The sequence below is a fragment of the Dreissena polymorpha genome, chromosome 2, assembly GCF_020536995.1.
Source record: "Dreissena polymorpha isolate Duluth1 chromosome 2, UMN_Dpol_1.0, whole genome shotgun sequence".
Taxonomy (NCBI): domain Eukaryota; kingdom Metazoa; phylum Mollusca; class Bivalvia; order Myida; family Dreissenidae; genus Dreissena; species Dreissena polymorpha.
The window spans coordinates 142,525,997-142,538,570 of NC_068356.1; the positions used below are offsets into that span (position 1 = coordinate 142,525,997).

The window sequence follows — 12,574 nt, forward strand, 5'->3', positions numbered from 1 at the left end:
ATTGGGGTAGTACCATAACTTTAACATTTGCACGCTAACGCTAACACTAACGCTAACGCTTGGGTGAGTAGGATAGCTCCACTTTATGTATTTCATATAAAATAGTCAAGCTAAAAATAGAGTGGGTACATCAAAATGTATATCCTTGGCGCTTCGATGTACGCTAATCGATAGCTACCGGTCACGTGACTAAGTAACGACAAGATATTTGCCGATACGGTCCCGTTTCATATCCGTCTCATCTAGAGTCCGTGCTGTGACTTATCAGCAGACAGTGTAGCTCTTGACCAAACTGCTCAAATGCTCAGGGTGGTTTGTAGCTATGCTGTCTCGTTATGGAACAAGAATTAAGTTTCCAAGCATCCTCTAAAGAATGACCCACGACACAGAATATTGTTTTCCCAAGGATTCATTTCAAAACACACAAAAGACAGTAAATATATATATAGATTTTATTATCTTCAACATGGTATAAACACCTCTTTTTTATGATGGATATTGACAGAGAAATATCATTCAAACATGTACAGCCCTTTGCACACTTTCATGTCATATGGCAATACATACATAAGAAATAGCAGTATGTGTCATTTTCATCCAAATAAATATAAACAAAATCAGAAATATGTCATGGTATTTGTGACAGAAAAAAAGATTTACTAATTTATAACAGCTCTCATGTTTTAATAGTGCTAATAACTGGAAAGGTAGACAACAATCCTGAATATGACATGAGTGCTTTCACACAATAATTAAGTTTAAGAAATAATTAATTTCCAATTTATCATCATTTTATTTCTATTTTTTGCATTATTTAATTGATCAAGACTGTGCAGTGAAGGACGACTCATTTTCCAACTATGGAGTCTTCTGAGTATAAACTTGTTTAGGCTGAGTGTCGTCCTTGATTAACCCTATACACACACAGTCCAGTTTTCACAGAGTACGGCTCATTGCCATTCATGTCAATGCCAAATATATGTATACTTAAAATCATGCCATTTAAAATATACTATTTCAAACACAATTAAAAAGTATACTTCATAAACACGATTTAACAATTTGTTATATATGAACATAAAAACATTATAAAATTAATGTTAAGCTTGTTTTATTTTGCATTTTTACTGTTTTCTCAAAAGATCCAAAACAAAATAAATACACCAAAACTAAAGAGAACATCAGATAAAATAAATTATGTAATGCCAAAAAAAATATTCAAATAACACTTTGATTTTTTTATTACTGGTAATGAAACAGTCCAATTCATACATATAGGATCTGGCACGAGTTGTCATATCATACCATATTTTATTAAACGAGTTCAGGACTTTTGTTAGTAAGCGAGCCTTTGGCAAGCTTACAAACGAATTTCCTGGACGAGTTTAATAAAATATGGTATGATATGACAACGAGTGTCAGATCTTTTTTATCACATGCTTTTAAATGAGCAAACTAAATAAATATTTACGCAAACATATATGATAAATCCCAAATGTTGTTAACATTTTGTGACGTCATTTGACGTTGAAACGTCGTTTAAGCAAAATAACAAAATGCGATTGGTCAATAAACGAAAACTAAGCCAATGCAAACGCTTAAAAATGGTGTATTACACATGTGTAATATAAACAAATATGTAATGGTTGTATTACATGGGAAACAGGGTATAGCATGTGATAAAATGTGATAATAAATAACATCAATAATACATTTGAATTCATACACATAACACAATCCAATGTGGTTTACATCCTCCAAAAACAAGGCCATTTTACCTGACATCTTGTAATTAACAGTTCAGCCTAACTCTGAGAAAACTGGACTAAAAACAAGTTTGTACAGTTTCATCCTAGATTAGCCTGTGCAAACTGCGCTGGCTTATCTGGGTCATCATTTTACGTACATGAATTGAATCCTGTTTTCCCAGAGAGAGGTTCATTAAGACATTTAATTTAAAATAAAAAAACGTCATTTCTTTAGGCAAACATTTATAAATGTATACTTGTGTCCAATATATGTGCATTAACCGCATATCAAGGGTTAAGCACATAACAGATGTACGTGAGTAAAATGTCTGTATAATAAACATCAGTTTCACAATGAAACCTTTGATAAACGATAACAAAGAAGATTGTTTCCAGACAGGTTTTAATAAAATGCACATTGTAGTTTGAAATTAACACTTGGATAGCATTATAGTGTTTTTTTCTCCATAATACACCAACCCTTAAATCCAATTATTATTAATGAACACATTGAGTGTTGTTTTATAAAAACACTGATAGGTACTGCTGCAAAAGTAAGAAGAAATATCTTGAATCAGCAGTGAAAAATGTAAATAACGTAATGAGCAAAGAATTAAAATTTATGTATTATTCCTGAAAATGCCGTCTGTATAGTGTCTCTGCCATCATCTTTGTATGCATAATTTATATTCAAATTAAGGACATATATAAGAATATGTAAGTGAGTGTCTAGATATACAAATGGAAAATCTGAAACATAAGTGGCAGCAAAAAAAGAAGATAAGGAAGTCTGCATAAGAACAACAGATGCATGTATATGGATGTATAAAAACCATGGCAGCCTTTTAGATATATAGAAAAACAATTAAAAAGTGTTTATAATAAAAAATACTTTTTGCGTAGCTTTCTAATTGGACCTATTAAAACAAATAAACATTTTTTTTCTGTTTTAATAGACCCGCGTAATGCAAATATGGGTCTTATGTCATATGCATCCAGCAGAGCCGAGACAAGCCTGTGCATTTGTGCAGTCTGATCTGGAGCTAGAATTGTCCGCTATAAAGTCACACAATATTTCATGATTTCATCAGCAGACATGATAGCTCTTAACCAGACTACGGCGATGCTTCGACTGGGCTGGGGCAAACTAACAGCATATGCCATAAGGTCCTTTTTTCCATGACACAGTTCATAAGACCTCAGTATTGAAAGAAGTGGATAAACATTTCTTTTAAAAACAGACTCACATTAAAACATTATTTTTTTTAATATTATTTTTATTGCATTCCATTTTTTAGTTGAAATACCTAGCCAAATAATTTATTTAGTTGTGAAACTAAAATATTCCAGTATACACAAGTAATACAGTTTTTTTTGCTATAGGAATCAAAAGAAAAAACTTTTGTATGTGTGTTTTAAAAGTTTGTGAATACTAATATGATAATTCACACAGTTACTATCACAACCTTATACAATTTTATGCAAATTCTCAAAACATAGACAAATCCATGTTAAACAACAATTAATAACACATTTCCTTATAAGGACATTTCAAAATGGGCGCTACAACATCATTAATAAACAATAGCAAATGGTTTATGATACACCATCCTGCAAATCAAATATAAACATTTATAATTCATGAATATCTTACATACAGGCATGATAACAAAAGAATAATTACATGCAATGCCACAGTATATATAGTTCAATTAGGTAATAGAATTATGAACATGCATATTTTCACCCAAATACAATCACAGGAAGTTTACATTCAAATAACAACAATGATGGCCCTGAAGCGGTCAACTGTGTTCAAGGTGCACCCAGAGTTCAAGACTTGACCTGGTAACCTAGTTTTTGACCCTGTTTAAACTGGCTTTAAAACATGTTTTGAACTAACTTTAAAACATGTTTGTAGAAAATATAGACACACGGTAATGGTGAAAACAATGTGAATCTGTAGATTTTGTTCAGATGTTAATCTGATACGACTGTCTCTCACTATGAAATGTGAATGTTTTCTGGAAGAGAACAGTTTTATGATTTTAAGAAATTATATTAAGTACACTTACAAAGATTTTGTCTCACACTTTTCTCTTATGTAACAAACATATTGCAAAAGTTTTTTAGCTCACAGTCCCATTTGTGTAACAAAATTCTCTACAAAAACTGAGCTGCAACGCAGTGTTTGAACTGGACAATGTTAATGTCAAGTGAACCAGCAAAGTATTGAAGAAATGCACTCAAATTCAGCATCATCTATGCATCATATAATGAACACACTGAAGCTCCAACCTTTGTGGCATCACAGCATCTTAACATAGTCTGTATTCACTCAGTAGGGAAATCTTTACTTATTTTTTACTAAAGAGAAAACATCAAATCAAATTTTCGAAATCCAATATTTTTTCTAACATATGGATACAGTAATAATCCTGATAGCAATTATGTATTTGCTTTACACATTTTCAAGTAAAAAGGTAGCACAAAGTTACCCCCCTTTAAGAGAACGCATGTCGGGATTGGTGAATACATGTCCGGAATACCTTAAATATTTTAACCAGCAGATAGCAAATGTCATACAAACACATACTGAACCAAAGAAATCCGTTCTATTCATTTCCAAATTTGCAATTGGAACTTTTTAACTTTAATGACATTTCTAGAAAAACATTCATAATCTGGTAACAAAAATAGGGAAATTGTGATTTTAAATAGATCAAAACAGTTGCATAGAATTTCTATCAAGGCCTTATTAAAGTAAAACGAATGCTGACCTAAAGTCCAGGTCCTACAAATTAGCAGTCAAGCAATGCAAGCAAAACTTCTGATATTAAAAGCATTACATTGCAGAAAGAAAGTCCAAATAAAAATTGAGATTATACATTGTATCATTTTATCAATAACCAAGCCAAGTTAAGATTTCTTCAATCTAAAGCCTGCAGGTTTTACAAAGCTCAACCTGTTTTTCCATGCACAGAAAGAATCATTTAGGCCAGCTCTTCCGTAGCTAACGATTGTTCAACAACATTGTGAATTTTGAGCACTCACATCATAAACAACTCAGCCATGTCAGTCTACACCCCACAGTTGAAGGCTACATTCTGCAAGTGAAGGCTATACCACATTCCACACTGCCCTATCACATCAGCCATGACTGATAAATGGCAGGGTTTCATTTCTTATAAAGACATCCAGCATCGAATATCCACATGGCATTACTGATTGTGGCACAGTTTTGTTTTCTATATAAATAATTCAAGCGTCAAACACCAGACAACTACAGGATTGTCATTTCAAATAAACACATCCATTAATATCCACAAATCATGAGTGAACTAAGCTTTTGTTTCTAAGATATCCAGTGTTGAATACAATCAATCTTAGATGCAACTGTCTGTGCCCACTTCAGACGCACACAACGGCAGGTTTCAGAGTGTATGAAGACATCAGGTGTGACATACTCCAGCCCAGATTCAGACGCCGCCATCCACACACTCCATCCCCCGCCCCTCCCCCTCCTCTCCCTGACCACCCACGGCCCCTGGCCCCTGCTCACCAAAGTGAATACTCTGAGCCTCCTGGACCCATGACAGCGTCCTGTTTTCCCTGTCTGACTTCCCCACCCCTCCAATAGTACCATTATTAACGGGGCTTGGATTAGAACTCCCCCGCCCTCTCCTGCCATCAAACACAGCGGTCTTAAGCGACTTCTCTCGCTCTGTATTCCCTCCCTCCCCAAGAGTTCGTGACGAGTGAGTGGTCTTTGACGAATGCGTAGAGAGAACTTCAATTTCCCCAGTTTCCGCTGTCTTACTAGAATACTGAGACAGGGTGCTTTCAAGATCCAAGGTGTGCACTGAGTCAATGAATCGAGGAAGATCCTCTAGGCGATCCTGGTTCTCCTTGCTCTGAACCTGTCGCTCAAAATCAGAGTCTTCATCACAAGTCTTAAAGTCGAGTTCACGCGTGCTACTGCTGTCAGTGTCGACCAGGTCTCCGTTGACAATCGGGGTCTTGACGGTCACTGTCACAAAACTATTGTTAATGCCGTTTTCAAGCAAGGGAGATTGGGTTGCAGTTCCATTGGAAGTTGGGTGATTATTGTCGGCATGGCCTGCAGAGTCATTGTTTCTAGATAACTGAATATCACATGATTCCCTATGTTGACTAGAATCATTCTTATCATCAGAATTACTAACCATGGCATCACCGCTGCCAGATACATGATTGGTTATCTCCTTCCCAGTGTCTATACCATGGTTCCCAGCCTTCATGAGCCTCAGACGCTCAGCAGAATTCTTCAAGATACCCGGCCTGCACGTAACACTCCCAGCCCCAGCCCCTACGCCATTCACCATCGTTCCACCATTTACAGTCCCAATATCATCATGCCTCACACCGTTCAGGTTTGTATAGTCCACAACTCCCACCCCACCACTCCCCATACCACCCGCCCTCCGCCGACCGAACCTTTTCTTCCTCTTATCAAATCCAACCTCACTATCAGCCTCATACCCTGTTTCATCATTTTCCGACTCACTCCCCTCATCCCCCTCCCCATCCCCAACACCATCTTCGACATTCTCCAAATCTCCCTCCAACTCATCGACATCTTCAACATCTTTCTCGATCTCATACCCTCTATCATCAGTCTCTGGTTCTGAATGGGGGTAATTCTCAGAGATTGGCTCAGACAAAATGCTCGACGTGAAAGATATCACACTGCAGCCACTGGGAGTCCGAGAGTGTCCCATGTGGGCGAAGATGTGCGGGACGCCCGGTATGCTGACCCGGGGCGGGTGTTCGGCGATCTCCTTCTCGATCTGGTGAATCATCTCACGGTACTGCTCTCGCGCCTTCTCTGTCAGGGACACCAGCGTACGGAAGTTTTCCTGCAAACAAAATAAAAATAATAATTTTATTAAATAAATATAAATATTCTTAATTATACCATGGGGTATTTATACAATAAATTAAAAGCTACCGGATTTGAATTCATTATTTATCATAGTGTAAATAAGTTTCCAGATTTATTGATTTTGACATAGGTCCATATGTTTTGTATCATAAATATCTATGACATTCGAAAAAAAAACTGTTCTGTTTTAAGAAGTGACACAAAACAGTAATGTAATAAGAATTCATTCACTGCTTTGCACAAATTGGGATTTTATATTTTGTTTGAGTAGTAGCAAAAAAAAACAATTTTAAAATAAAAATGTTTTCCAGAATAAATTCAATTATTTTTATGAAAAATAGCAAAATAATGAATGAAATAACAAGAAAGTCACATCATGAACATGTGCTACACAATCATGACCCACCAACCATTGACTATTCTCTCTACACAATCATGACCCACCAACCATTGACTTTTCTCTCTTTATCCCATTATCATCCTTCCAAACACAAAATAGCACCTACATTTTTCAATTGAGGTGTATTCCAAACATCAAACATTATAATGGTGTAATTTTGTTACCTCCATGTCATCATTTGATGTTGTTAGCTCTGTTGTAAACCACTTTATATTGTATTATATTTTCATTATTAGTGACTTATTTATTTGTATTAAGTTGTTTATCTACAGCAGGGACTAATCTTGCTAAAACAGCTAAGAAAGAGAGACCAGCATACTGAAGTTATCCTCCATGAATGATTGTAAACTAGTATTTAAACTTTTTTTTCATTTGCTGAGGCAAAGTACTTTATGTGATGTCCATTATTTAATTCCTTCAAACACCCAATTCCGAGTAAGTCTATTACAATATTATCAAGCAAATTTGTTTGAATTTATATTCCCTGCCGACTAAATTGTGTTTATTTAAATGTGCAGAACTAAAACAGAAGGTTATTTGAAGTGTGGTGCTTTATCTTATTTATTTGCACCTGTGTTGCCTTTATGCATTGCCAGTCTCCTCATTGATATCTATACACCCATAAAGTTTTATATTGAAATCTTGTACGGTATCTGAGATATAGCCTGAAAGTTACATTATACAAAAACAACAATTGGCAATAACTCTTATTTAAGAAATTATAGGGTAATGGTTCCTGTACATGCACTTCTTCTTATTGATATCTTATACACAAATGAAGTTTCATATTGAAGTCCTATATAGATTCTGAGATTTAACCCTACATAAAAGTTTGTTACAGACTGACGGAGAGACAAGCAACACCAAAACTATATAATTCGCCTTGGGCAGATATATAAAGGATCTGGCACGAGTTGTCATATCATACCATATTTTATCAAACTTTAGCTCGCTTACTAACGAATTTCCTGAACAAGTTTATTAAAATATGGTATGATATGATAACGAGTGTCAGATCTTTTTTATCACATGCTTTTAAATGAGCAAATTAAATTTAAAAAAATACGCAAACATAATGATAAATCCCGAATGTTGTTTACATTTTGTGACGTCATTTGACGTTGCACGTCATTTCAGCCAAAAAAAAAAGTGATTGGTCAATCGAACAAAAAAAAGCCAATGAAAACGCTTAAGAAGTATATTCCACATGTGTAAGATAAAAATATTCGTAATGGTTATATTACATGGGAAACAGGGTATGGCATGTGATAAAAACAATTTCTAATGTCTAAAATCTTAAGTTAACAGGCAAAGTGCTCTACAGTTCTTGTTCCCGCCCACGTACCTCTGACCCCTCATAGTTGAACACGCCCACCACGCTGACTGGCACCAATTTTGCACACGCCCTCCCGAGGGCACGCCGACCCAGGCCAAAGATGAATGGAACTTTCTGGTCGTTACATAGCTCCAGAATGTTATTCAAGGCATCGTCTAGACCTCCTGGAGTTCAATAATAATATACCTTATACAATTGTGCATCTTCTTGGAATATATATGAGCAGCATTCTGAGAAAACTGGGCTTAATGCATGTGCTTAAAGTGTCGTCCCAGATTAGCCTGTGCAGTCTGCACAGGCTAATCAGGGATGAAACTTTACGCTTTTATGGTATTTTTAGTTTCAAGGAAGTCCCTCCTTACCGAAAATTAAGTTTAGGCAGAAAGTGTCGTCCCTGATTAGCCTGTGCGGACTGCACAGGCTAATCTGGGATGACACTTTATGCACATACATTAAGCCCAGTTTTCTCAGAACAAGGCTCATATAATCATCCAAGGTAAGTTTTTATGTAAGTTTAAAATATAGTATTTTAGTAAATCCAAATAACAGTATAGTTCCTTCAGTCAGTGGGCACTATTTAGTGTTGGTGCCGGATCTGCTCCAGTGGTGTGTAACCTCAGTTATGGGAGGTAATTTTTAAATATTGTGTTTCTGTGATGGTTATTTAGTACGGTATTTAGTAATTGTTTATGAGTATTTTTCATATTTGTTTACATAAGCTAAAGTGCCAAACTGCGGTGTATTTAACTATGAAACCGCATTACATTCATACGAGTGACCTTCCAGACAGTATGCAATAATAATCCTCAGTCTTAATATTAGGAATAACAAGAGATGTGTTTGTTAGAAACACAATGCCCCCTACTGCGCCGCTTTGGAGCCATATATTTGACCTTTGACCTTGAAGAATGACCTTGATCTTGACCTTTCACCACTCAGAATGTGCAGCTCCATGAGATACACATGCATGCCAAATATCAAGTTGCTATCTTCAATATTGCCAAAGTTATGGCAAATGTTAAAGTTTTCGGATGGACGCACAGACTGACAGAAAGACAGACAGACTGACGGACAGTTCAACTGCTATATGCCACCCTACTGGGGGCATAAAAAGCAATCATGTAAGTTTTAACCTAAGGAGCTTTGTTAATATGGACCAAATTCTCTTGTTACATAGCCATCAATTTATCTATTTCACCTTTACACACATTGGAAGGTTTGACATATTTTCTTTTATTAACAAAGTACCTTTTGACTGAATTTTCTCCAGATTAGGTGAGATAATGACACACTTGATTTTCTTCAGTCTCAGATGTTTGGTTACCTCCCTTAGTCCAAGAACAAATCGTCTCTTAGCCTTTGCCTGTAAATAAAAAAAGAAAATAAAAGGGTTTAAAAGGATTGTATTACTAATATCATTTACTTTTGTTTTGTGTTGTATTGATGCAATGGCAAACATACTGTGTTAATAAATAAAATATTAATGAGCATGGCAATGTCAATAAAAGGAAAAGGGGGAATGGCAGATTATCTTAGTTAAACCATTTCAGCTCACAGGAAAATAGACAATGGCTACAGTCTGAACTGACTTGGCGGTCACCTGAGAACAGTGGTCACATGTCTACAGATGTCAATCTAGATTCCTGTGGGACCGTATATATGCAACCAGAACAGAAACCAGAACAGCCTGCAATATACTCGCAGTCTGTTCAGGTTTTAAGCTGTCTTCTGCTCATCAGTATCTTAGGGTTGGAAATGAAGCCTTCAAAACTCGATATGATTTCCTAAGGGACAACAAATGCATCAAAGTGCGTATCTGAATAAGAAAGGGTTCATACTGCATCCTTTCGTCAAGAAAACACTTTCAACTTTCAAGGAATTTTTCATTAAAAGGAAGACTATTCTAAACAACAAGAGCATCGCATAACGGTTGTTACGCTTGGCTGTGGTGCAGTTTTGAATAAGTGAAACATTGTCAGAATTACTATTTTTTTATTTTTTTTAGAGGTCACAGTGACCTTGACCTTTGACCTAGTGATCAAAAAATGGGTGTGGCATGTAGATCTCATCAAGATGCAGCTTCAAATGAAGTTTCAAAGTTGTAGGTTGAAGCACTTTGATTTAAGAGCCAATTTTCAAAACTTTAACAAAATGTTATGGTTTAGCATTGCGGACGACACGACAGCGAACACGGACACGCAAGCTGGCTATGACAATACCTCGGGTTTTCTCCGAAAACAGCAAAGCTAAAAATCAAGTCTAGGCAGAAAGTGTCATCCCTGATTAGTATGTTTGGACTGCACAGGCTAATCTGGGATGTCACTTTTTGCACATGCATTGAGCCCCTTTTTGCCAAGCCTCACTGACCTTGATGGGGTCCTTGTGATACTGTTTGTCCTGGAAGCGCACAAGATCCTGCAGCAGGGCTGTCACACTGGTGTCTATCTCCTTGTCTAGTACCTGGTTACAGTACCTGTACAAAAGTAGTATAAAAGTAATAGTAATAAACTAACTAGAGCTTTGTCACAGACGTGACGAATACCCCCACATGCCGCATTGACACAGAATATTTTGCATGTAGTCTTCACAAAAAACAGCGGACACCTTGCTTAATGTTTAAAACGCACGTGACCCCGTGACCAAGTTTTTGATCCGGTATGGCCCATGTTCGAACTTGACCTACACATCATCTAGATACAACTTCTGACCAAGTGTGGTGAAGATCGGATGAAAACTACTTATATTAGAGAGCGGGCACCATGCTGAATGTGTAAAACGTACTAAGATACCCCGTGACCTAGTTTTTGACCCGGCATGGCCCATGTTCGAACATGGCCTTAAGATCATCTAGATACAACTTCTTACCAAGTTTGGTGAAGATAGATGAAAATTACTTAAATTAGAGAGGGGACAAAATGCTGAATGTTTAAAACGCAGCAAGTGACCCTGTGACCTAGTTTTTGACCCGGCATTACCCATATTCAAACTTGACCTAGACATCATCTTGATAAAACTTTTGAACAAGTTTGGTGAAGATCGGATGAAAACTACTTGAATTAGGGAGCATACACCATGCTCAATGTTTAAAACGCAAAAAGTGACCCCGTGACCTAGTTTTTGACCAGCCATGACCCATGTTAGAACTTGGCGTAGACATCATCTAGATACATCTTCTGAATAAGTTTGGTGAGGATGGTATGAAAACTACTTGAATTAGAGAGCGGACACCATGATCAATATTTAAATCGCACTAAGTGACCCTGTGACCTAGTTTTTTTACCCGGCATGACCCATATTGGAACTTGACCTAGACATCATCTAAATACAACATCTGACCAAGTTTGGTGAAGATCGGACGAAAACAACTTGAATTAAAGAGCGGACACTTAATACGGACCCACAGACCGACCTACAGTCAAGGCCACTCCTATATACCTCCCTAAACTTCGTTTGTGAGGGTAACTTGAATTAAAGAGCGGACACTTGATACGGACCGACCGACCGACCAACCGACAGACAAGCTCACTCGTATATACCCCCCTAAACTTCGTTTGTGTGTGTATAAATATATCAAAGTTTAAAACACCTGAAACATGTAAAATTGACAAAAGTCTCTAAACCATATAAGAGCTATAATATCTAACCCTGTCAGTGATAAAGTTTTAAACATCTCAAAGTGATAATAGTCTTTTAATATGTTAAGGGCAATGAACTCTAAACCTATCAAAGTGATTATAGTCACCACACATGAAAAGAGTTATTATCTCTAAACCTTTCAGTGAAATGGTCTCTAAACCTGTTAAAGCAAAGTCTCTTAATATGTCAAGGTCACCTACCCTCTAAACATGTAAAAATCACCTAGTCATTGGGTTACATACTCTCTAAACCTGCGACTGTGTATCTTCAATTTCACCGTCTGCTGTAGGGTACTAGTCATAGGGCTGGTGAGGCCTGAACTCAGTGGACTGGTTCCTGGCGAGAGAGAGCTCATACAGCTGGGAGACGGCTGGCTGATGGGAGACAACTCCGCACTGTTTGGCGTACCGATGCCAACAATGTCTGTCTGGTGGAAGCTGGATGCTGGAAAACATATTGTTTATTAGGAAATGTGGTAAAAATTGGAAATTTGTGATGGATTGACAAAGATGAAATAAATTTAAAAAAAA

General features: G+C 36.7%; 1 protein-coding gene across 10 annotated transcripts in view; it reads right to left on the bottom strand.

Annotated features, from left to right (window-relative positions):
• Positions 1-438: 438 nt before the first annotated feature.
• The window catches only part of LOC127869273 (uncharacterized), a 103,159-nt gene continuing 91,023 nt past the window's right edge, over positions 439-12,574 (bottom strand). For all 10 annotated transcript variants that reach the window (XM_052411704.1, XM_052411702.1, XM_052411697.1 and 7 more), the window contains 5 exons: positions 12,287-12,488; positions 10,776-10,881; positions 9,657-9,771; positions 8,418-8,572; positions 439-6,646 (listed from right to left, as the gene is read on the bottom strand). In XM_052411704.1, coding sequence (XP_052267664.1) covers positions 5,228-6,646; positions 8,418-8,572; positions 9,657-9,771; positions 10,776-10,881; positions 12,287-12,488 — 1,997 coding nt within the window. In that variant the 3' untranslated portion in view covers positions 439-5,227. The remainder of the gene's footprint in view (positions 6,647-8,417; positions 8,573-9,656; positions 9,772-10,775; positions 10,882-12,286; positions 12,489-12,574) is intronic.